Source organism: Pristis pectinata, chromosome 3 (genome assembly GCF_009764475.1).
Source record: "Pristis pectinata isolate sPriPec2 chromosome 3, sPriPec2.1.pri, whole genome shotgun sequence".
Lineage (NCBI taxonomy): Eukaryota > Metazoa > Chordata > Chondrichthyes > Rhinopristiformes > Pristidae > Pristis > Pristis pectinata.
The window spans coordinates 48,115,105-48,142,180 of NC_067407.1; the positions used below are offsets into that span (position 1 = coordinate 48,115,105).

The 27,076-nt window shown below is 40.3% G+C and overlaps 2 protein-coding genes across 3 annotated transcripts in view; one reads left to right on the forward strand and one right to left on the reverse strand.

Annotated features, from left to right (window-relative positions):
* The window catches only part of keap1b (kelch-like ECH-associated protein 1b), a 30,953-nt gene extending 12,692 nt beyond the window's left edge, over positions 1–18,261 (reverse strand). The window contains exons 1-2 of one of the 2 annotated variants that reach the window (XM_052011454.1): positions 18,106–18,261; positions 16,312–16,581 (exon numbers count right to left, since the gene is read on the reverse strand). The gene's annotated coding sequence lies outside the window, so the exon portion shown is untranslated. Of the gene's footprint in view, positions 1–9,838; positions 10,021–16,311; positions 16,582–18,105 lie in introns of those variants that run through there. The other variant, XM_052011453.1, reaches the window with a different exon arrangement.
* acot11a (acyl-CoA thioesterase 11a) overlaps positions 17,942–27,076 on the forward strand; it is a 59,389-nt gene continuing 50,254 nt past the window's right edge. Inside the window, 2 exon segments of the mRNA XM_052011455.1 lie at positions 17,942–18,072; positions 24,889–25,084. Of these exon segments, the coding sequence (XP_051867415.1) occupies positions 24,907–25,084 (178 nt within the window). The 5' untranslated portion in view covers positions 17,942–18,072; positions 24,889–24,906.

Genomic DNA, 27,076 nt, shown 5'->3' on the forward strand with positions numbered 1-27,076 from the left:
TCAGTGACTTGTGTACTGTGACAACCAGGTAAGTCTGAATGTCAACAAATGCCTACAAATATCCCACCATTTAAAATATGCTTACATTTATCTTTTTATCCTCACATAACTGCATTCCCCCCACCACCACATACCCACCGTTGCCCAAATCCAAATACCACACATCCACTAATTCCCTTCATTTACTCAACTAGATACCTCCTTAAAGAACTCCAATAAACTAGTCAAATACAATTTTGCTTTCATAAATGCACATCGACTCTGATCAAATATATGATTATCTTGATATCACATCCTTTAGATTTCAGCATTTCCCCAACTACCATCGTCAGATCAAAGAAGTTGATAGTTCCTCATTTTTTTTCTTCTCCCTCCTTTGTTAAATAGTAGGGTCACATTTGATACCCTCCAATCTGCAGGAACCATTTTAGAGTCTATAGATTTTTGGAAGATGATAATGAGAGCATCCACCATCTCCACAACCACCTCTTTCAAAATTCTGGGATGTAGATCTTCAGATCCTTGGGATTTACCCATTTTAGATTTCTTAATTTCTCTAGTAATATATTTTTTTCTTCCTCATTTTCACTGGACCATTGATTCTCCAGTATTTCTGGGAGTTTCTGTTTGTCTTCTTTAAAGACCAAATATTTAATTCCTCACTCATTTACTTATTCCCCATTATAAATTCTCCCCTCTACCTGTAAAGAACCCACATTTTCTTACTTGTCTTTTCATTTCTATACATTATGGAAGTTCTTAGAACATGAAAGTGTACTAGAAACAGACGATTTTTAAATCAACTTCTTGGTTATCCTTTGCCCAATTATAAGAAGCTTTCAATCCTCATGTCTGCTACTTTTTCTGGCAACTTTTCCTTAGATTTAATACTATTACCTTTAATTTTTTTTTCTATAATCAGTGGTTGGACTAATTTTCCAGTTGCATCCTTTAGCCTTCAGGAAATGCATGTTTGTTGCAAACCATGTATTGCTTCTTCAAGTGCTAGCTTTTGCCAGTCCACTATCATACCTTTTAATATAGTTTTCTACTCTACCACAACCAATCTGCCCCCTCGTACCTTTAGTTTCCTTCATATAGATTCAACTTTAATGTAAAATTCTCTCTTATTATGATCCCCTTCACAAATTAATTAACCCTTTCTTGTTGCACAGTACTAAAATAGCCTGTTAGGTCATTGATTCCTCAAATGATCTAGAAATCCATCTCAATATATTCCAGGAATTTATCCTTAATGTTGCTTGTAATAATTCCGCTTGGCCAATGTAGATTGAAGTCCCCAGTGATAACTGTATCACCTTTTACAAGAACCTCAAATTTTCTTATTCGTAGTGCACTGACATGACAACTATTATTCTGCCAATAAACAACTCCCAATGCTTTCTGCTCCAAAGGATGGTATTGAGAACGAGTTCATGCATTGGGAGCATTCAGAAGTCCAGCATAAACAATGGAAGGGGTACATCACCTCACAAACTACCCAGACCGATCAAGCACTCCCTGACCCATCTATGGGGGAAATTTGCAGTTTCCATACTGGCCTCAGTCTCCTCAGAAATGGATTGCAAGTGACATCCGAGGGACTGCCTAAGCTCCACCCAAACCCATTCTAATTCTATATTATGATTTCTTGTATTTGTCAATGAATCATTGGGAGTCCCAAAACATTTTTTGTATTTGAAAGGATTCATTTCAAATAATACAAGTGACACTATATAACACTGACACTGGAATGGAATTGTATTATAATTGATTATAGCAATCTACCTTAAATATGAACAGTCATTTTCACGGTACAAATCCCATTCAGACAAACTATGCATTTTTTGGCTTCAATACCCATTTATAAATAAAACCCAGAATAGTGGGATGAAGATCACCTCTTTTCAAAGGTATCTTTTGTGAAAGGAACTTGTTCTTTTGCAATTTTGAAGCAAACAATAAGTATAGGAAATGCATGTCACGGTGGCGAGGAAGAGATCAAACAAATCGTCAAGGTTACGCTATAATGGATGTGAACAAATTTGTTCCATCTGCCTTTGTTTCAGCCATTAATGGAATGAAAGATTTCTTCTTGCCCCTCAGCTATTATAGCCAACAATGTTAGGTATTGACAGCTAATTGATAAGCAAGAGATGAAAGGCTATCATGGGCAGGTGCAAAATGCAATTAAGGCTACATTCAAATCTTCCATGAACTTACCAAATGGAGGAGCATGCTTAAACAACAGAATGGCCTGCTCCTAAATTTGTATGTTCATGTAAACAGGACAGTCTTGGAAGAACAGCAAGATGAAATTAAATACATCTTGGAAGCAACATTCTGATGAAATGTCAGCGAAAAAAAATATAGAACAGTACAGCACAATACAGGTCCTTCGGCCCACAATGTTGTGCCAACCTTGAAACCTTGCCTAAGACTATCTAACCCCTTCCTCCCACATATCCCTCTATTTTAAATTCCTCCATATGCTTATCTAGTAATCTCTTGAATTTGACCAATGTACCTGCCTCCACCACCGCCCCAGGCAGCACATTCCATGCCCCAACCACTCTCTAGGTAAAAAAAACCTTCCTCTGATATTTCCCTTGAACTTCCCACCCATTACTTTAAATCCATGCCCTCTTGTATTGAGCATTGGTGCCCTGGGAAAGAGGCGCTGGCTGTCCACTCTATCTATTCCTCTTAATATTTTGTACACCTCTATCACGTCTCCTCTCATCCTCCTTCTCTCCAAGAGTAAAGCCCTAGCTCCCTTAGTCTCTCAGACTTTTCACTAGAACCACAGAGTCTAGAGCTGAGACATTTGTTTGGAGGAACAAAGGATTGAGGATGCATATTCTTAAAGGACACAAGTAATTATTTTTCAAAGAGAGGGAGTCACTTACCATAATAGGTAATCTGAAAGCCAGTAAGAGAAGCTGTGAATGTTTAAAATGAATTGGGTGAAGGCACGTAGTGGAACTCTAACAAAATCAAGCTTGGCGATGAGATGAGGGTAAATAGCAAAGGCACACCATCAGGCAAGGATAAAATAAGGCTTCATCTCCACTACTAGCACCTGTCCCTTTAGCTGCCGAGACCATAGGGTCAGGAACTCCCTCGCTAAACTCCTTTCAGATGCACCTTAAACCATCTTTTCAAGGTGCCGTGTAATTGCAAGTTTCCATTGAAGGTAAAGTGACAGTGGAGGGGGGAAGCAACTGATCAGATGGTCACTAAACCTTTGAGCTTGGTAGGTAATGCAATGGGTAGACACAAGGAGGAGACAACGATAAACTTGAAATGTTAACTATTTTTCTCTCTCCACTGATACTGCTTGATCTGGTATATCCAGTATTTTGTTTTTGTTCTACATTGAGGTCTAAATGGTGGGAAAGACGGTCAATGTGGAAAAAACTGACTTCTCATTGTACAATTGTAGATGGATTTTTTTTAATACCCTCTCACTTCTTTATGTTTGTCCTGACATTCTATTGCCTGAGGAATGCAAAATGTTTACTAATTACACCTGCTACCATTATTATTCCCTACTTACACAATCGTCCTGTGTGACTGTCTATCAGAGCTCCCCTGTTTGAACAGTATTGTACACACACAAGACAGCAGCATGCAAAGCTCCTTTATCTCAACGGTTAATAAGCAGGTATAAATGCTGCACGTTGAGGCTCCTCCTAACTCAGAGCAGTAGGCACATGTGACTAATTATTACTAATGTCTGCAGATTCAGAACCAGGATCCATACTTAGTGTCAGTTTAATGACTGTCAGTTTACAGCAGTTCTTTTAACATCCTCAACAACATGAACAAATGCCATGCCAGAACATCTTGCTCTTCATTGTGGCAGCAGCAGGGGAAATGTGGCACTACTGAAGTTGTGCAGAAGTTTCAGTATGATTTGGTAGATGTACTCAATTTAAGAAAAATTACTTCAGCCTCTTCTAATACTTCGCTATTGGTAGTCTAAATGGACCTGTTCCACTCTGGGGTTGGCCACTGCCAGATCTATTGTTCCATTCTTTGAAAGTGACACTTTAGCCTGCTCCAAAACTGCACCAACTGTTTCCCCATAAAGTTTCTTGCGAAGTTTTCTCAATTACATTTTCATGAACTTCACCAGCGTCTTCGGTCCTGATCTGTACAAAGTTCCTTTCAGAACTATTAACCAAAAACTTGCATTTTTATTTGCCCTCAATGTAGCAAACATCCCAAGGCACTTCACAAGTGACCAAATAGGTACGTTTTAAGATGAATGGAGAAATGGAGGGATCTAGGAGAGAAATCCTTTAACTTTGGGCCTGAATGGAAGAATGCTCAGTCAATTTACCTGCTCAGAAATAAGGAGAAGAGGAAATAAAACCTTTTACCACCTTGCTGCAAGTCACGTGGAAATTAGAACGTCTTAACTTAAATGAACTAAGACTTTTGGACGAAGTACTGAAGGTGGACATTTGTTTGTTGAATAATTGGCCATCAAGTGTGGGGAAAGAAAACCGTAAAACATGTTTAACCAGCAGGAGTAACAAGTTGCCTTTATATTACTGATCACATGACAGTACCATCTCTCAATATTTATCTGATCATTTCAGAACCCACTAGTTCAACAGGCCAAAAGAAAAAAAACAAAATGCTGGAGGTACTCTGCAGGACAGGCAATAAGTGGAGAAAGAAAAAGTTAACTTTTCAAGACTAAGATAACAGAAGCCAGATAATGAGAAATGGAGAATGCTGAAAACACTCAGCAGATCAGACAGTATCCGAGGAAAGAAAAACAGTCAATGTTTCAGGGCAAAGATCTTTCATCAGAACTTTTCAGATTGAAATAATTGAGAAAAGTTAGAGGTGAAACAATTTTAATATACAGGAAACGAGAGAAGGAAAGGAGAGAACAAAAAGGGAAGCGACTATGACAGGGTGGAAGGCAGGAGAGATGAAGTGACAAAAAAGGATGTAAGTGCAAATATGAAGGATGGTTATAATAGGATAAGGGAAACAGGATAACATTGACCCAAAATGCTAATCCCACTTCTCTGCTAAGTATTTCCAGCATCTTCCAGTTTTATTTCAGATTTCCAGCAACATGCAAAGGAACAAATGTCAGTCTGCAGAGGTATAAATGGTGGAACCAGGATAATTATCTAATAATACTGATTACCCAAAATTTCTGGACGCAACATTTAAGCTCAGAAAGCTGTTATTTCCCTAGTTGGAGAACAAGGTGCCATTTCAAGGTTGCGTTGGACTTCATTGCAACTGACAAGGGCAGGGAGATCATGGTGGGAGTGGGCTGAAGAATTCAAATGACAGGTAACTAAGAACTTGTGGACTGAATGGAGGTATTCCACAAAGCAGTCACTCAATCTGCATTTAACAGGTCCAATGTAGAGAGCACCACATCTTGAGTAGTATATACAGCAAATTAAATGGCAAACATTACCATTAAACCTTAAGCACCTAGAAAGTGCATTTGAGACTCTGGATAATGGCAAGAAGGTATTGCTTCTCCTACAATTGCACGGGATGATGCTGTAGGAAGGAGGAGATGGATTCCCAGAGAGAATGGTCCATCACAAATGTTGGAAGAGGAAAGACAGGATGATGATGTCTGGTAGTGGCATCATGCCAGGAGTCAGAGATGCAAAGGACAATTTGCCAAATGTGTGAGCTGGCAAGGTAGAAAGGATGGATAAGGGAAATCTTGGTACAATGCAGCAGAGTGGGAAATAGAACACACCCAGCTCTGCAAACTGCAATGGAGTGGAATCCATGACAGAAGAAACAAACCCAGAAACACCATCATAAAAGTTTGTATCATCAGAACAGATGTGATGAAGACAGACACACTGGGAGAATGAAGTGAAGTCCTTAGAGAAAGCAGGGTGGAAGAAAATGTAGTCGAGGTAACTGAAGTGAAGGTTCTTGAGCCAACCTGCACAACCCTAGTCACTACCTTAGTATAGCAACACTATGATCACTGTGCACTACAATGGACTTGGTTTTATTTTTGTTCTAATTGTGTTTTCTTATCTAATTTACACTCTTTTTATGAATGTTGTGTATCTGATGCTATGTGCACATGATCCTGCTGCAAGCAAGCTTTTCATTGCATATATGTACTTGTGCAGGTGACACTCGACTTTAAACTACAATTGAAAACAATGAAAACATTTTATCAGTCAACTACCGGTTTTGATCTTGGTTCAGCTTTTAACTTATGCTTTTCACTGGCCTGAAAAATATAATGCATCTACAAACATTATACACAAAATCTAAAAAACCTCTCTCAACATTTTGTGCTTAACAGACCAAGATAAACTTTAGCAGATGGAGCAAATGGGATTGGGGGGGGGGTCACTAAACCAATTATCTACCTCACTGGCTTACAGCAGTTCTACTGTGATTTCTATGAACTGCAGTAATAGCTAGTTATTTGCATCAGCTAAAACTCAACAGATTTGTTGGGAAGTAAAAGCAAAGAGATGTCTGGACTTTGAACAGTACCTTGAAAACAATACAACTTTAACCTGAAAGGAACATGTATGCAAAGCAAACCAACCAGAAATCCTCCCCTTCCTGCCCATTAACTCTTACTTGCACCAGCTAGGAAATGCATCTCCTCCCAACTGTTTTGCTGAAATGACAACACTTTAATCAAGTTAGTTCAACATCACCCATGATAGGAATTGAATGATGAGAGTGAATTAGTCATACAGCTATAACTGTTTTTGCCCACCTACAGATGACCCCTGTTCCCAGGAAAGGTACAGCAGATACTTACTCTCCATTTTGGCGGCTCTCCATCCAGTAACTAATTCAGAACAGAACCAACAACTAGAAGTAAACTTAATCCAAATTGATTTCAAAAAGGCAACTAAACATTAACATTAAAAGCAATTGGTATAAAAAATTCAAAGCATAAATTTTAGATGGTTGATAAGTTTTCACTGGGATTCCTGTGTCACAGTCAAACTCTGTTCAATGAGTTGAACAAGGACAATCGTCCCAAGCACAGATTGTGACACAACTCCTATAACTAAAGTGGGACAAAACCTTCAACCCAATGTTTTTTTTAAGAAAGCAGCTTCCATTAAGAAAAAGCGAAACTCATTTTTGCATCCGAGGTAAAAATATTTTAAGTTTATTAAAGTAGTTATTCTAGATGGTATCGGACAAAAAAAAGTTTCCACTCCAGTCAGGCTTCATTGACTTTTTGGCATGCAAGCTTCATCGGGGGTTTTGTATCCATTTCTTTGTAATACGCCAGGTCAGTTGGATGCAGGAGCAAGGTGCTTAAACTAGAAATTTAGGGAGATGATGGTGCAACCCAATTTGCCTATAGACTCAATAACATCACCATAAGCATCTACTCAAAAATACTGACAAGAACTTCTTTATGATTGTAATTTTGCAATTCTTTTATATTAAGTTCCTCATGATTCTCTGGCCTTTTATTAATTTTTGTATGCCACTAAAATATTCTTATATTTTCAGACTTTTAATATAATAAACTTTACTTTTATAACTATGCACAAATCATCCCAAGGGAATGAAATAGAGTAGTTTAACAATGTCACTCATCGCTACCGGATCATTTTTATTGCACAGAAAAACAAGAAAACTCTCAGCTTTCATTATTCACTAATAGGTCTCTCCACACATTCTTCTGCATTCACTAACAGCTCCCATCGCACATGTTGTTCTTTTCACCAACAGCTGTCATTGCACACATTTTCTCTTTATTCACCAACAGATCTTGTTGCACAAGCTGCTCATTTTCTTCTACCTTTAGCTCCAATGCTGTTAATTTTGTCTCCATAACTGAATTGGATTTACTGGGGGCAACTCACATTCCAATCATTTTGGACTGAGAACACTGGGAGATGTATCAAACAAGATAATTAAGTGAAACCTCAAATCTGGAAAGTCTTGAAATAAAAAAATGCAAGCTTGCATTTATATCATTCCTTACAACATTGAAAAATTTACTGCTACAAATTAATTTTTAAAGCTTAGTTATTTACTATATTGGGAAACACAATCAATTTGTGCAACAGGGCATTTCACAAATAGTCAGTGAAATAAATGAACACACAATAATAATTTGTAATGGTGGTGTGAGTGGGATAAATATTGGCCAGAGTAATGGACACAAAGCTCCTGATAATTTGGTGGTTTATTGGAAAATATGGATAGAAAAGGACTAGTCAGTGTGCGATGGGAAGAAGTTGTACATGAGAATTTCATTTATATACACCTTTTTGCTCAAAAGGCTAAAAAAAATGGAAATTCAAACACTGATAACACCTATGCATTTATTGGCTGGGCCTAGCTTAATCAGTTTGGTGACCTTAAAGGGAGATGGCAAATAGAAAAAAAAACAAAATCTGTGCATGTTTGAGAAATAGGCTTCTTCAGTTACATTTGTCATATTTTAGGTCATAAATGCTGTTATTTAAAAGATGCAAGATGTTACATGAACAAAGTATGGCCTGTCATACAAAGACATTTTGATAAAAGGCAGTTAAAAGCATGCAAACCAATAAAATTCAATAGAAATTTAGATCCAATGGTTCAAATACTGAGCCAACAATTGTAATGTTTTGGTTATCTCACTCATAAATAAAGTCACTCTCTTTTCTGGCTAACACTTATTTAAATTGACCTTGAACTCCTAATCTAATTCATAGGCAACAAATACTAACATTAAACAAAGAAACAATCGTAGAACACCCATATATGTCCATTGTTCCTTTAACTCAGTTAAGACCCTGACTGATGTAAATATATATTCCAAACAATTAACTATACTATTACTAGACGAAGCCATTGCCCATTCTAGAGACATGATTTGTTGAACATGGTTTTCTGTGGATAGTTGGGTCTATTGGATTAAGTGGTCAAATTCTGATATTGCTTGATACTTCTGGATTGTTTTTAAAAGCAGTTTTATGTTGATTAATTTTGTGATTCCGTTTAGTTTTCTGCAAAATGTTTTCAATTTTTAGTGCCGACGTAAAGTTGAGATCTACTGAACGGAAATATAACGTTTTGGCAGTTGAAATGACACTATTGATATTTGCAACGTGTCTAATGTTTTACAACATTAGTATTAATACTGAAGTAAATTCGGGAAATCATCCAAACTACTATTTTCTCGGAGAAATTGGGAATGTTTCACTGCAGTTTAAGATGCGAGACTAAAGGCGAACGAGGTAATGACCATACATATTTGCGGAGTAAATCGGATTTTAGTGGTGGGAGACAATTGTGAAGAGCACCCACATGCCTTTTAATACAGTATCAGCAGTGTTTTAGTGACAACCAATTTTATCTGGCTTTCCTGTGCTGAGATTCCGTCTAGGTCGCAGGTTTCCCCAAAGATGGGCCCCTTTCAGCCTTTGCAAAGCTCTCGCTAACTTGGTACAAGGTTTGGCCTGGCCGAATTCAAGGAAATAAAATTGGGGAGCAGGGCCAGGCAGGGAAAACAAAAGAGTACTGGACAAGTGGAGGAAGAGGAGAAGATGATGCCGCGGCGCCTGACTCTGGCTTTGCCTTCCACGCAGGCCGAGCTTCGAAAGCAGCATCTGGAGGTGAAACCCGGGCACATTCCCCCACTTAACCTTGGAATAGACTGCAACACCGTGGCCAGCAATGCCCGCGGATGCAGCCGATTGATTGCAACAATGCTGCTCGGACATTTTGCAGTGACCCTCTGCTGCTTTGCAGCAACCTCTCGGCCGCCGCCGCAATTTTTCACCCCGACATGTGAGAACTACGAAAAGGCCGCCACGACCGTTCCTCCCCTCTGGGTACTTACACTCGGCCCGGGGAACTGAGGATGCAAGCTGCCGTTTAACCCGCTCCCGCCTGGATCTTCACAAACTCCCCCCCAGGTCTGTTTTATCTCCAAAACTGAGGCTCGATGACAGATTCCCGGTCCCACCTAAAACAAAACTGGGGCGGCGCACTGAAGAGAGGCGCCAGGGACCAGTCAGCGACAGCGAGCTGCGCAGTCAGGTTGAGTGACAGCCGCCGCAGCCACTCAGAGACAGCCGCCGCACCAGGCGGCGGGCTCAGCTGCCTGTCAATCGTGGCCAGTTAACCAATGATGAGGGAGAATGAGACGGCCTTTGGAGGCGGAGCTGTCACTCATCCGTCGCACTCACGATGACTCGGCATCAATCGAGGAACTGTTTTGTCAGAATAAAAGACGGAGCCGGTGCCGCAATGGGACTTGCTGTGCAAAAGGCTTTTACTTTATTAGGTGCTGTGGATTTAATCTAGGTTATGGCTTTTGAACAAACCGTGACACGTCAGCAAATTGCTGTTTGGACTGTCAGGAAGTGAGTTACAAAGTAGAGGAACTCTGCAGTGTTGGTAACATAACAAGTTGCAAACTAGTTTGTTGAGATTTTAAAAATATATTTATAAACCACACTTGCACGCAAGTAAAACACGGTTTCTCAACCTCATAAACCTGTCATAATATTCATAATGATTTTAATGTTATATTTTGCAGGATCCAATCGAGTGTGCAAAGGCAGACTATTCGAATCACTGTTTGAGAAATGATGTTTTTGTGGATTCTGAAAACTTAAGTGTAAACTATTATTACTGAAAGAATCGTTCCTTCTATTTTAGGACAGAGAGAATAACGACAGTTAGTATTTACATGGGACTTTTAATGTTAACAAAATGATTCAAGGTGCATTGCAAGAGCATTAAGAAACAACGCTTAGCAACCAAATTTTAGCAGCTGAATGCACAGACACCAATGGCAAGCAATTAAATTTGGGAATGATCGATGGACCAGAATTATTGGCTTTACAGGACTGGAGGAAATTATAGAAAGAAAAGTGAGATAATGGAGAGGGTTTGAAAAGTAGAGACAGAACTTTACAGTTGAGACTGTGTTTGACAGGAAACTATTACAAGTCAGCAAAGCAGGGAGATGGTTGGACAGGGAAATTAGGATATGAGCAGAAGAGTTTTGGATGATCAAAGACTGGTGGTAGAATATGGGAGAACAGCTTTGAGTGGGCTGGAATCGTCAAACCTCATGATAACGAAGGTGTGGGATGACGGTTTCAGCAGATGATTATTCTTAGTAGAAAGTGAAGCAGGCAACGTCATGAAAGTTGTAATGGATCATTTTGGGTATGGTTTTATTAAATGATTGAGAGCTTGCTTTATGGTCAGATTTGACGCCAGGGTAATGAACTATCTGGTTCTGCTCCAGATCTTGCCAGGGATGGAAGTTCCAGCCACAGAATGGATTTTGTTGCAAACATCAAAGACCTTACAGTGTGAGAAACCTCAGTTCAATCCTGATCTCAGGTGCTCTCTAAGTGGAGTTTGCATATTCTCCCCATGAGGATTTTCTCCCACATCCAAAAGATGTGCAGGGTGATAGGTTAATAGGCTGCTGTGAATTGCCCCTAGTGTGTAGGCGAATGGTACAATCCGGAGGGGAGTTAATGATAATGTGGGGAGAATAAAAAATGGGATTAATGTAGGATAAGTGTAAATGGGTGCTTGATGGTCAGCAAGGATTCGGTGTGCCAAAGGGCCTGTTTCTGTCCAGGGTGTCTACAACTCTCCAATAGGAGTCTCAGTTGGGAGAAGGGGATTGGATCTGATTAAGTGAGTGGTTCCAATTTTGGAAACAAAGAAGTTCACAATGTCTTCATGTGGAACATCAGATGGAAAAGTGGACAATATGAAGGAGGGAATTCAGAAGTGATGATGCTTGTCAAAATTGTAATTGAATTTGAAGTGCTCAGGATTAGATTCTGGTGGCTTGAAAACATAGAAATTACTTAGTTGGTATCCATTGTGGAAGCAACATGAGTTAATATTTCAGGTGGATGACCCTCCATCAGCACTTGGGGTAATGTGTCTTTTTGAAATGTTGGAATAGATCCCCTGTTAGATTTTCATTCAAAACAGCTGGATAACTATCTGTTTAACATCAGGATTGTATTGTACAGATAACTGACCAAACACTAGAACAATTGTATAGTGATCAGTGGAATAAACTGATCAGAATTGTAAATATGAATTAAAACAAAGTGCTGGGAATACTCAGCAGGTCAAACAGCATCTATGGAGAGAGGAAAAGATTTAAGGTTTCAGGTCACCAACATTCATCAGAACTCAGTGTTTTAAGTTGCAGAGTTTTATGGTAGGGGAGGACTGGAGAGAACAAAAGGAATGTCTGTGATAGGGTGGAGAACAAGGTTGTAAAATCTCAAACATATAAGTTGCAAAAGAAAAATAACCCCATGTTCCTTTCTTTTCATCTATTCTCATCAATGGTTCTCTCAGCAGTCTTGATTTTATTCTATGCAGACAATTTTACCTCTGCTTCTCAATTGATTGAATCTGAGAACTCATCTCCTTACCACAAGGTCATTATTTCAGCTGGCTGCAGGATGACATCACTCTGCTATCTTTGAAAATGTTGCAAGTATCCTAGATGCTAAAGTTAGTCCCATTGTTTCCTAGAGGGATATTTCACATCTTTTAAAAAAAATTGTTTGCTGCATGTTCAATAAGTGGAATCCCCAGACCTCTTCCATACCTCTTGTTACTTAACTATTAATGCTCTTGGGCCACATCAAGTAGATTTGCAGATTTTCTGCCTAAATTGTGGAATACTCATCTTTGCTCCTACCTCAGCCCCACTGCAACTAAAACTAATCTGTATTTCTGTCATCTAGAAATAGCTTACATTGACACAACAGTTTTCACAAACTCAAAGCACTGCACAGTTAATGAAGCATTTTCTAAGTGTTGTCAATTTTGTGCTGTAGGAAGTGTGGCAATGTGTTTGCACAATACAAGGTTTCACAAAAACTTTTATCTCTGTGAGTGCCATTGATCGGAAGGATAAACGTTAGCCAGGACACCAGGAGAATTTCAATGTTCCTCAAATAATACCATGGAATCTTTTATTCCCACCTGAGGGACCAGTAAAAGCCATAGTTTAACACTGTATTGTAAAGATGTCACATCTGCCCATGTCGTGCTCCCTCAATACTCTAATGAAAATGTCAGTCTGGATTTTGCACTTGCCTTGGAGTAGTGATTGAACCCACATGATTTCAAAGTGAGAATATTTTACTGAGTCAATGCTGACACCTATGGACTTGATTTCCACAGTATCTGCCTTGCTGCCCCCTTCTTCACCCCACCCACCCCCCCGCCCTGCCCCGCCATCACCCAGCTTTAACAAATTAAATTTTAATAGTCTCATAACTGGCTTGGCACAGAGAATGCTATGAATGCTATTGACTGGAGCTCTAAGCATGTTAGTATTCACCTTCATGGCAAAATTTAGTCCAAAGGTTGTATAGGCTTTATGTGTGCCTTAATTAGAACAGCAAGTAATCAAACTAACAATTATAATTTAACCAAAATACATTTTTTTTGAAGAATGGCACCAACTATGATGTCTGTCCTTCCTGGTATTCTTATGGAATGATCACCTCTGCTGTCACCTCAATCCCACTAAAAGGTCATCAACCTCAATAATAACTTTCTCCAAAAATGCTGCTGGCCTGTTGTGTATTTCTGGCGTTTTCTAGTTTCAAATCAGGCTTTCAGCATCTCTATTTCTAGACATGCCAAATAAAGATTTCTTCGGAAAAGATACTTAATTTTAATGCAGGTTATCACCCACTATTCCTGCTTTCTTTGATTGAAGCTATATTTATAAAGCTACCTTATTAGAATTCATTATAAAAGCAGGGAGAGAGATTTTTAGCTGGGCACAGATTTTCAATTTTCCTTGGACTAGGTAACATCAAGGGTTCATTTTATGGATTGAGGCTCTATCCAAGATAAACACCCTGATCAAAACTTTCCTCTCCTTCCTGTTTTTGAAAGAAAGCAATTGGTTACCTTAATTTGCATGAACATACTTGAATTTTTTTTTCCCCCTGTTAAACTTTTGTTTTCTATTGTCCAACAACCAGATACGGTATTAACACATGTCTGCATATTCCTATGGCAGGCAAATGTGTGAAGGGAGCAACAAAACAAAAACAGTAACAGAACAGAATAAGAAGGAAAGGATAAGAGTGAAGAAGATTAAATATTAATGGGACCTGGTTATCAGGAACAGTCCATGTGGTTGAAATAGTTTGTATTTTTGATTACATTTATGTTTTTTCCCCATGAAGCAGTGACTTAAGTGGACAGCTTGCAATTGAAAAATAACAAAGTTTTTAAAATATTTATAACATAGGAAATAGAAGCCAGAATAGGCCATTCAGCCCCTTATGCCTACACAACTGTTTAATAAGATCAAATAGTGATCTTTTACCTTGCCCCACTTTCCTGGACTAAACTCATATGCCTTTATTCTCTTACTATTTCAAAATCTATAAATCCCTTTAATATACTGAGGCCCTGAGCTTCCACAGCTCTTTTGGGAAGAAAGTTCCAAAGATTCATAACTCTACAGGTGAAAAAATGTCTTCCCATCACAGTAATGAATGGCTGAATCCTTTATTTTGAGTAGTGACCCCTGTTTCTAGACACCCAGCCAGAAAATGCAGCATTCCCACATCAAATCCCATAAGAATTTTTCACATTTCAATGAGATCACCTCTCATTCTTCTAAACTCAAGAGGGTGTTAGTTGGTTCTGTCTGCTTTTTATCTCAGTATCAGAGCTTCCAGATGAAACTATGTTCCTCAATTTTAGATGATAGATTAAAAATATAAATATCATGCAGAAGAACATTCCTAACTTCAATAAATTCAAAACATTTCAAAACTTAGTTGGACACTTAAGAAATAGCTTTAAACTCTCTGAAGTGAATACCTTTTAACCATCAGGTCTGAAGGAAATTCTGATAAGGGTGTTTTCTAAGGGATCTGTAATCTTTAATAACTTGATGTTTAGCTATAAAATCTGTCCCTGCTTTGGTCAAATATACAGTATTCAATTAACTTCTGTGTATGTAATTCCACTGGTATCAATCTATGGCTCATAACTGGAATAATTCTATGAATCAGCAATCATATCACTTCTCTGTTACACAGATGATTGGACCATTTTAAATGGCAGCTTAAGAAGTACTGTTCTGGGGAGGTGGTTGTTTGAAACATCACGAGTCATGAATTATTCAGTACTACTCTCTCCTCTGGAGACAGGTTTGTAGGGTTCAATTCCCACTTCCGAGAATGAGCACAAAAATCTCTGCTTGCATTCAGTAATGCACTGATTGACAGCTAAACTGTCTGAAATGCTATCACTTTGGTGAGACGTTACATTGAATATCCCATAGTCCTATCTTGAGAAAGACCAAAGGTCTTAGTGTTGAGGATATCTTATATTATCATTATTGCAGTTTGTGAACTTGTTTTATGCAAGTTAGCTGCCATGTATCTTGCATAAAGTATTTCATTGCCCATAAAGTTATTTGGAAAAGACTAAAGGTTGTTAAAAGGCACTATGTAAATGCAAGTCTTTCTTTCATTCTATGATGTACTTCTGTCTGTTCTTTGGTGTTGCTAACAACAAAAGTTTGGTAAAGCTATTAAAATACTTAGTCACACTCTGAAGATTTTCCTTGTTTAGTCAAAGGATTCGATGCCTACTTTTCACCGAGTATCTAGGGAATTTCAGGAACTAGAGAGAATATCAAAATAAATTATTTCCAGAATGCTAGCCTTAGCATAATTCCCTGTGCCACAGACTGGATATATATGTGGGATGCAGGCCAATGCATGGCTCACCTGGTTAGAAAAGGAGAGGAGGAAAAGAGAGGTAGAAGGAAGCATTACAAGTTCTTGGCCCAGAAATAACTGAAGACAACACATAAATGGAAAGCAGTTTCCTAGCCAATTAAACCAGGGTAATCAGACAAATTGGTTAAGGTTGCTTATGGGGGCGGGGGTGGGGGGGAAGGGTCAGGGAGAAGATGGGAAAGAAGAAAAATGGGGAAGGAAAAGGGGGAGAAGAAGTGGAATGAGTGGAAAAAGCAAGGGAGGGCAGAAGAAGGTGAAAGAGAAGGAAAGGGGGACCCAGTTTCCACACCTGATCTGCATCAAGAATATTTGCTTGGAACATCACCTACTTCCTGCCCTTTCTAATCCACCTCTCTATCCTTTTCAGGCTGGAGTTTTCCAATGCATCCTCCCAAATTTTACCTTTTATAAACTTCATTTTTATCCACAACATCACAACTGCACCTGCATTCCATAACTTCTATTACAATGTACATAAATTGGGAAAGCTATCCCACAGACTGACATTATCATATTAATAGAATCATACCTTTTAGACAATATGCCAGACATCTCGATCACAGTCCTTGGGTATGTCCTGTATAGCTGGCAAGGCTGACTTCTCAAAGGGGTGGCACAATTGTATGAAGGCAGTAACCCTCAGCATTGACTACAGTCTCATGGCATCAGGTCAAACATGGGTAAGGAAACCTTGGCATATTCCTCATTCTACCATGATTATGAAGCCATGGAATGAACCCAGAATGGCACGCTAGGAGCAGCAGTAGGTAGGTTTGGAGAAGCTGCAACATGGGACTACCTGCAAACAAAACAACATGTAATTATAATACTAATTAATCTCACAACCAACAGGTAAAAAGTGGAGATGTTTAGTGTAAATGTCCAATTTCATTCACAATTCCTCAGCAAATGAAGCAACTTGTGTGCATCTTGCAGCATTCCTGTGTGCAGTATGACCTGGACAACATTCAGGCACGGGTGAAGGAATAGCATGTAATGTGTACCGGCATCAAGATGCCAGGCAATGACCTTTCAAGATAAGAGTCTTTAAACCACCCATAACATGGCTGAGTATCCCACCATCAATATCTAGAAAACTACCATTAACTCAACAGGACCAGCCTGTGGTTACAAAAGTAGGTCAGAGGTTGGGCAGCTGGTGGCTGGTGACTCATCTCCTGACGCTCCAAAGCTTTTCACTGTACGCGACACACAAGTCAAGAATGTAATGGAATATTCACCACCTGCTTGGATGAGTGCTGCAATAACAATTCTCAAGAAGCTCAACACCACACAGGACAAAGCAGCCCTCTTGATTGGCACCCCAACAAACCTAAACATCTATTCCCTTCACCACTGCTGCACAGTGGCTGGATTGCATACCACCCACTCTATTCTAACAGCACCTCACAAATCTGAGACCTCTACCACCAAGAGAGGCAGCAGGCACATGGGAGCACAGGTTGCCTTCCAAGTCATGCACCATCCAGACTTGGAAATACATTGCTGGTCCTTCAATGTCCCTGGGTCAAAACACTGGAACTTCCCAAACAGCACTACTTCACCAAAGGACAACAGCAGTTCAAGATGGCTCAACACCACCTTCTCAAGGGCATTTAGGGATTGTCAATAACTTCTGCCCTTGCTAGTGACAACCAGATCCCCCAAAATGAATATTTTTGAAGAACTCTGTCTCTTCAAATCCCGACCTATGGCACTCTATTACTTAATCGCTCCATCATTGTCCATTCCAGACATCAAAACTGTTTTCTAGAATTTCCTCCTAAAACCTCTCCACCTTTTTGTACTATTCCTAGAGTCATACTCTGCAGCAGAAACAGCCCCTTCGGCCCATCACGTCCTTGCCGCCCATCACTCGTTTGTTGCTTCACAATTCTCTTTAAACCCTACCTTTGGTGAGTCTGTGTGCCAAATTATATCTGTTCAACACTAGGCGGAGTGCTTTCCAAATGTTCATGCCAACGGGCGCCATACAAATGCAAGTTTTTCCCCCACATGGAGTGTTGTAGAGAATAATAATTTTGAATAGATCAAAGGACGGAATCTGACGGCAGTGCTCTGCCAAGTTGTAAATGATATCTGGCCCACATAATTCCAAAGAGACATTTTAGAAGTGAGTAAAATACGCAGCGTGCGCTCCGAGTAGTGGAGCCGCTTTGTAGCGGACCCGGGATTGGCTCAGCGGCGACGGTGCACTCATTCAGCGCGCTTCACTGCCCTCGCAGTCAGAGGTGCGCTCCGGCGGGACGTTGGGTTAGTGGTGTCTGAGGTGAGTAAGCACAACTATCAGGCAGCCAGGTACCTCTGCTTCAGTCCCGATATCCTGAAGGCCGCTCCCCTCTCTCAATCTCGGGCTTGGTCAGGAGGCGCGGCTATGTAAACGCCAATATGGAGAAGGGAAGTTTTTGTTGGTTTAGCTCGGCCTGTTCCTGGGAGCGGAACTCCGGGAAAAAGTCGGTCGCTGCTTACTCCTCTCCCCTCTCTTTCTCCTCCTCCCACTCTCCCCCTCTCCCCTCTTTCTCCTCCTCCTCCTCCCACTCTCCCTAATGCCTGACCAGAACTGTGTCAATCTATATGATCAAGTTACTCAAGCCATGTAATGTAACCAAAACATATACGGATAGTATTTTCCTCTACACATAGCTTTGTAGTGCATTTCATACCCTTTTTCCCCCCACAGTTCTAAAGTGCTTCATAGGCAATTAAATATTTTTGTGTCATAGGAAACTCGGCACAAATATTTATGCAAAGCAATTATTCATGAACAGCATTGTGAAAATGACCAGTTTTCCTGCAGTAAAGACAGAAAGTACTGGAAACACTCAGTGGGTCAGGCAGCATCTGTGGAAAGAGAAACTGAGTTAACAGTTTGGAACTGATGAAGTGTCTGACCTGAAAACTTAAATCTGTCTCTCTATCCACCAGCATTTTCTGTTTTATTTCATGTTTCCACCATCTGTAGTTTTTTAATATTTTCATTTCGTGTTTTAGTAATGTTGGTTTAAGGATTAATATTGGCCAATGTATCTGGTATAACACCTCCACTTTTCTCCAAAATAGTGGATTGGGATGTTTTGCAAATAGATAGGGTCTTGATTTAATATATCCCTGAAAGTGGCAACACGGGTAGACGAGGCGGTGAAGAAGGCATCTGGCATGCCAGCCTTCATTAGAGTGGGCATTGAGTACAAGGGTTGGATTGTCATGTTACAGCTGTACAAGACATTGGTGAGACTGCATCTGGAATATTGTGTGCAGTTCTGGTTGCCAGACTATGGGAAGGGTATGATTAAGCTGGAGAAGGTGCAGAAAAGATTCACAAGGATGTTGCCAGTGCTGGAGTTATAAGACTGGACAGGCTGGGACTGTTTTCCCTGGAGCAAAGGATATTGAGGTGTATAAAATCATGAGGGGCATAGATAAGGTGGATTGTCATAGTCTTTTTCCCAGGGTAGGGGAGTTTAAAACTTGAGGACATAGATTCAAGGGAAAGATTTAAAGGAGACCTGAGAGGGAAATTTTTCACACAGAGGGTGGTGGGTACATGGAATGAGCTTGCCAGAGGAAGTGGTAGAGGTGGGTACAATTACAACATTTAAAAGACATTGGACAGGTACACGGATGGGAAATGTTTAGAAGGATATGGGCCAAATGCAGGCAAATTGGACTAGCTCAGGAAGACACCTTGATTGGCATGGACGAGTTGGGCCAAAGGGCCTGTTTCTGTGTTGTATAACTCTATGACTCTTAATACCTGAAAGATAACACCTCCAGAAGTACAGCAGTCCCTCAGTACTGAGCTAGGTTTTTGTAATGTTTCAGTAATTGTTTATTACTTTTTCATCAGTTTTTAAAAGTATTCCAATGGTTGTGCGAATTTAGGATCTACCATAGTTCACAGTATTGATTAGAACTTTCAGCTGTGAGTATACTCAATCGCTATTAAATGAGGCAAGTACTTGGGCTTTAAGCTAAAATTCAAATGGACTTGCATTTATCTGTAACTTTTACATCGTCTGGATATATTAATCAAAACAGTAATAAAAACAGAAAATGCTGAAAACTCTCAGCAGGTCAGACAGCACATGTGGAAAGATGAAGGGTCCCGGACCTAAAAAGCTTACTATATCCACTGATGTGGCCTAACCTGCAGAATGTTTCCAGCATTTTCTGTTTTTATTTCAGATTTCCAGCAGCTGCAGTTTTTATTTGCAAATAAAAATGCTTACTTGAAATAGAACCAGGAGATGCTGGAAATATTTAGCAGATCAGGGCAATGCAAAACAGAATTGGTATTTCAAGCTGATGACTGTTGAAAATTGTGTAAATGTTTTTGAAGTATTGTCACTTTTGTTATGCAGGGAAACATATCAGCCAGTTTGGACAGAGCAAAATATTAGCAAAAACTTAAGGTGATTTTACAGGGAATAGATTCCCAGACTAACAACCCAGACATCTGAACTGACAAGAGATGCAAGTTAGCGTTGGCAGAAGGAACCACTGCAGGGTTATAGTAGAGACAAAGTGCCGTCTTCATATTGAGGATGACCTCCATTGTGGATATACTAATCAAAACATTAATACATCAGAAAATGCTGAAAACTCTCAGTTGTCACTGAGATTGCACTAAGTAGACAAAACTACACTGGCAGCTCAAAATGGCATTCATGAAGCACTATGAACCATCAGCAGCAGCACAAATATACATTACCACAGTCTGTAATCTGTAGCCTGATGTATCCTGCACTATACCATTACAGTCAAGCCAGGGGATCAACCAAGTGCACCTAAAAATGGGGTGCCAACATGGTGAAGCTGCAACACAGGACTATGTGCTTAACGTAAAAATAACATGCAATGGACAGAGCTAAATTAAAACATAACTAGCAGATCAGATCATCGCTCAGCAGTCTTGCCTGTCCAGTTGGTGTATAGTTGTTTGTGACTAAACAGGAGGAGGAGACGCAAGAGAATCCCCATTCTTATTGATGATGGGCCCAACATGTGAGTGCTGAAGCATTCATGACAACATTCAGTTAGAAGTGTCGAGTAGATGATCCATCTCGGCTTCCTTCTGATGTTATCTAAAATCTCATATTAAAAACTAACTTGTCTTCTTCCTTTTCACAGACACTGAGTGTTTACAGAATTTTCTATTTTTATTTCAGATTTCAAAATCTGCAGTTTTTAAATTTTCATCTAGAGTATTGGTATTGGTTATTATTGTCACTTGTACCGAGTTACAGTGAAAAAACTTGTCTTGCATACCGATCGTACAGGTCAATTCATTGCACAGTGCAGTTACTTTGGGTTAGTACAGAGTGCATTGATGTAGTACAGGCAAAAACAATAACAGTACAGAGTAAAGTGTCACAGTTACAGAGAAAGTGCAGTGCAATAAGGTGCAAGGTCACAACAAGGTAGATCGTGAAGTCATAGTCATCTCATCGTATAAGGGAACCGTTCAATAGTCTTATCACAGTGGGATAGAAGCTGTCCTTAGGCCTGGCGGTACATGCCCTCAGGCTCTTCTATCTTCTACCTGATGGAAGAGGAGAGAAGAGAGAATGACCCGGGTGCGTAGAGTCTTCGATTAAGCCGGCTGCTTCACCAAGACAACGAGAGGTAAAGACAGAGTCCAAGGAGGGAGGCTGGTGTCTGTGATGCGCTGGGCTGTGTCCACAGTTTCTTGCGGTCCTGGGCAGAGCAGTTGCCGTACCAAGCCATGATGCATCCAGATAGGATGCTTCCTATGGTGCATCGATAAAAGTTGGTGAGAGTCAAAGGGGATAAACCAAGTTTCTTTAGTCTCCTGAGGAAGTAGAAGCACTTGTGAGCTTTCTTGGCCTTGGCATCTGCGTGATTGACCAGGACAGGCTGTTGGTGATGTTCATTCCCAGGAACTTGAAGCTCTCAACCCTCTGCGACCTCAGCGCCGTTGATGTAGACAGGTGCATGTACACCGCCCCCTTTCCTGAAGTCAATGGCCAGCTCTTTTGTTTGTTGACATTGAGGGAAAGGTTTTGTCATGACACCATTCCACTAAGCTCTCTATCTCCTTTGTGTACTCCGACTCATTGCCGTTGAGATACGGCCTACCTCGGTGGTATCATCTGCAAACTTGTAGATGGATTTAGAGCAGAATCTTAGCCACACAGTCATGAGTGTATAGGGAGTAGAGTAGAGGCTGAGGATGCAGACGTGGGGCACCAGTGTTGAGAATAATCGTGCCGGGGGTATTGCTGCTTATCCTCTGATTGCAGTCTGTTGGTCAGAAAGTCAAGGATCCAGTTACAGAGGGAGGTGTTGAGTCCTGGGTCTCTGAGTTTGGTGACAAGTTTGCTTGGGATTATTGTATTGATGGCAGAGCTGTAGTCAATAAACTAACATAAGTGTCTTTACTGTCCAGCTGCTCCAGAGCTGAGTGTAGGGCCAGGGGAGATGGCGTCTGCTATAGACCTGTTTCAGCGGTAGGCAAATTGCAGTGGGTCAAGATTGTCTGGGAGGCTGGAGTTGGTGCGTGCCATGACCAGCCGCTCAAAGCACTTCATGATGGTGGATGTCAGAGCCACTGGTCAGTAGTCATTGAGGGCATGTTACCTTGCTTTTCTTTGGTACCGGGATGATAGTGGTCTTCTTAAAACAGGTGGGAACCTGAGATTGAAGTAGGGAGAGGTTAAATATGTCTGCAAATACATCTGCCAGTTGATCAGCACAAGATCTGAGCACACGGTCAGGGACACCATCTGGGCCAGATGCTTTCTTCGTATTCACTCTCCGGAAGACTGATCTTACGTCCTCAACAGTGACTACTGGTTCAGTTGAATTGGAGTCTGTCAGGGTGGGTGGTGACAGTCCACTTTCCTTCTGTTCAAAACACGCATAGAATGCGTTAAGTTCATCAGGAAGGGATGCGCTGTTGTTAACTATGCAGCCTGACCGTCTTGTAGCCTGTTATTGGCATGTAAGCCCTGCCATAACTGACAGCTGGTCTGGGACTCTATTTTGAGTCGGTATTGCCTCTTGGCATCCCTGACAGCTTTCTGAAAGTCATACCTCAATTTCTTGTACAGATTAGGATCACCAGATTTGTGTGCAGCAGTCCTCGACTTCAGTAGGGAGTGGATTTTCCCGGTTCATCCATGGTTTCCTGTTTGGGAACACCGTATTGTCCTCCTTGGTATACGGTCCTCAACACGTTTGCTGATAAAGTCTGTGATGGTGGTGGCATGCTCATCTAGGCTGGCAGCTGAGTCTTTGAACATGGACCAAGCCACTGTCTCAAAGCAGTCACATAGGAGCTCATCTGCTTCCTCAGACCAGCACTGCATGACCTTCTGAGTAGAAGAGCTACTGACTAACAATCAATCTTATCCCCAGCATCCTTTTGTAGAGAAAATTATAGAATTCATCAATTCTTTGTTTGAAAAAATATTTGTTGATTTTACTCCGAAATGCTTTTGGTTCAATTTTAAGATTTTGCCAGTGGTTGTGCATTCCTGTATCCAGCCTTTTCTTTTAAAATCTTGGATTAGATCAATTTTCATCCTTCCAGACTTTAATCTTGATTTGGCCTTTAAGCCTTGGTGTCAAATTGGTGAATTTGTTAGTGTCGACTCCAAAGCCAATGTACCTCCTGAGATGAAAATCAAAGAAACTGCAGATGCTGGAAATCTAAACAAAGACAGAAAATACTCTGCAGATCAGGCTTCAACCTGGAATGTTGACGCTGTTTCTAATCCCATAGACGTGGCCTGACCTGCTGAGTATTTCCAGCATTTTATGTCTTGTTGTGTTTCCTGAGGTTTTGTGTCCAAAATTAAACATGGTTTTCTAGCTGGAATTTAACCAAAGCCCAGAACACAAAGTGGTTATTATGATGTACAGTCAGAACATGTTACAAGTTGACAACACAAGAGACTGCAGATGCTGGAATCTGGAGCAACACACAAAGAGCTGGAGGAACTCAGTGGGTCAGGCAGCATCTATGGAGGGAAATGGACGGTCAACGGATCGAGACTCTTCATCTGGACTGGATGAAGGATCTCGATCTGCAGTGTCAACTGTCCATTTCCCTGCATGGATGCTGCCTGACCTGCCAAGTTCCTCCAGCACTTTGTATATTACCAGTTGGTTCTGCCTGGATAGCTTCTAATGGTTTGACTAAAAATAGGTCTGAAGGCCCCCTAGCAAAGGTGTAGGTAATTCATGCACCCAAACAAACTGCATGCTTGTCAAATGTATAGAAGAGGTCCAAAACTAAAATAGCATTGCTTCAAATTTGATGAGTACCAACAATGGCCTTGCTCTTTTAAGGCCTGGTTTATTTCATTGCCCAGTAAGGAATTGTACTGAATTGGTTGGTTGATTCTCTCCTTGTTGTCCACTGCATGTCAGGATTTGGGACTGAAGCAACTGTAGTCCTGATTATAGAAGACAGATAGAAAATATAAGAGAAAATTAAAAACATAGGAATACAGGTACATCATTTAGCCCATCAAGCCCAGTTACAATTCCGTGAAATCAATGAGCTAACTCCATTAATGATTTTGACCAGTGTCACGTAGTAAATTCATAAATCCACAAAAGAATATGTCTTGAATATAGCAGTTCTGTCAATTCACTGATTTGTTCAATTACATGTACTCCTTGCTGTGAGCAAAGGGCTACTGAATTTATGGTTGAAACAAATGGAGAATATTAGATCCTATGATAGTCTCATGGTAGACTACAAATAAAGTAATCAAAAGTCAAAAAATTTAATTTCCTCTACAATCTGCAGTTCATGGCTGGCATATCTCATTGTATCATTGCTCTTCTGAAATGGTGCTTCCATACTTCTCCAAAAACTGAAATTGTGCTACTCCTACGCACCTCATGCTTCCTCACAATTCTGACATTAAGACAGATTCTCTATTTTATTTTTCCCCAAATTGTGATATTCTGAGGTGCGGTGGCACTCTGTACTCATTTGAAACTAGGTTGTGATTTATTTATGTTTGGGATCCTGGAGTACCATCATCATTATAACTCTGTGCATTTTCCTACAGTAATGCTCATCTTCCAAATTTTGCCCCCTTCTCAGGATTTCCTCAATTTAATTATGGCGGGAAGTGAACAATTGGAGGAGCCACTCTTTATTTTAGAAAATGGAGATAAGTACACAAATCCAACAGAAGTAAAGATGAGTCAGTTTATCCTGCCCTGTCATGCCAATCACTGTGGAGAACTGAGTGTAGGCCAACTGCTGAAGTGGATGGACACAACAGCCTGTCTTTCTGGTGGGTTACAAATTTTCCAAAACAATTTTCATAATACCATAATCAAAGCTATAGGTAACAGATAAAGGAAGTTTTGGGTTAAATTAGTTATGAATTATTATGACACACAAGTCGGCCATTTGGCTTAACAAATCTGTGCTAATGTTTTCTTCCTTATGAGGTACTGAGACTGATCTATTTGCTCCTAATACCTTTTTTAAACCAATTTGAATAATTATGGCTTCTCTTCAGTAACATTTTGTGATAAACCACTTTGCATTTCAGCAAGCTTGTCTGGGGAAATCCAAACTTTTTTGTGATTATCTTAAATGTTGTGCTCTCTTACCAATGATTAGAGACAAACCATTGTAACCAGGTACCTCATCACAAGCTTGAAGATTTCTTTACAATAACCCCGTAAATTCGCTGCTCTACTTTCTCCCGCTTCTCCTCTTAAATGTTACCCCTCATCTCCTGGTAATATGTTTATGAACAGTGCAGCCCATATTTCTGGAGTGAAGAGTCAGCGTGTCCGACCTTTTACATTTGACACAGGTATGTGCAGGCTGTTGGAGACCATAGGCAGCAATCCCAGTAAAGCTTTATTCAGCCTTGTGTGTGCTTGACCAGTAGCTCCATTGCATTGGGTGATTAATTATCGGCATTCTGCTTGCTCTCCTCCATTTCTCAGGCTTGTTCTTCCAATCTGCCCCACCCCGCACACATGTTCTGCCAATATTCTTCATACCACAACATATTACAATAGAAGTGTATCTATAGTCATACTCAGTTGAGTAAATTTAGTTACTTTTACATTTGCATGTGTTTATTTGAAATTAACTGGTATTGCAATACAGAAAGCTTCCTATTTGCATGTCATCCTCAAATAGCAAACTTGAAGCTGAAGCCCTGTGAAACGAAGAGGATGCAGTTGTCCAAGCCCGTCCATAACTGGTGTGCTAGAAATTCTGATTTGCTAATTTTATACAACACATCTGTAATGGAATGACTCACTCTGTTGTCCTGGTTCGTTTAGACTCAGCACGTGTTATCGGAAAGAGAAAGAGAACACCACACAGAAAGTAGTAGATGACCTCTACAATTTTTTAAAGTTAAAACAAGGCAAACTAGCAACATATCAAGATAGGATGTCTTAACTCGCCTGTTCTGCTCGTCGGAGACTCCTGATTCGATAGCCGGTGGTCTCACAATTATGCCCTGGCACTGGTTGCGACCAGGCCCTTGGTGCTGTCCCATAAAGGAACGTTCCCGAGTTCCTTGTATACAGTTTTTCAAAACTATCCACTCATTGTCCTTGGCTGGACGTCAGGAACTGCCCTTGCAAAGTTCAGGTGGCTACTCTTCAGTTAATTATCCTGCCTCTGCCTAACCACCCATATCTTATACTTTTGAGGTAAAGACATTCCACAGATAAGGATTCAGAGAGGGCTACAGAATTCCCCTGACTAATCGTAAACAGTGAAAAAGATAATTCTGATCGTTTCCTAACACTGTGAGAAGCAAGCTAAAAAGGGGTTATGAACAGGGAGGGAGGCACCTTAACCCTTGCCTTGCACTGTTGCATAACTACTTTCCCAGTGAAATGCTCACAGAGTGCAGGCCAAGCACTATCAATTGACAAAGACAGCTGATCAGGTAGTTTTTGAAAGGATAGTCGCTTGTCATAGTTTAAGGTCATTGGTATTTCTGTTCTGGTCTAAATTCTCATACTCAAAATGTTTACCTATTTTTCAACATTTTAAAAGCTATTGTTGGGAAATTCGCATTAGTGCCCACCCTTATTTTCGCAATGGGTATTAAGAGTTAACTGCATGGTATGGAACTGGACTTGCAATTAGACCAGAGTAAGTAGAAATGTTACTGTCCCCTATTTAAAATGATTAGCAAAACATTTTTATTACAAACTGGCAGGTTTTTGGGTGTTGCATTCCTTCTCCAGTGGACCATTTGAGTAATAGGTTGAGTACTTTTTCTGCTTTAATCTTTGTTTGT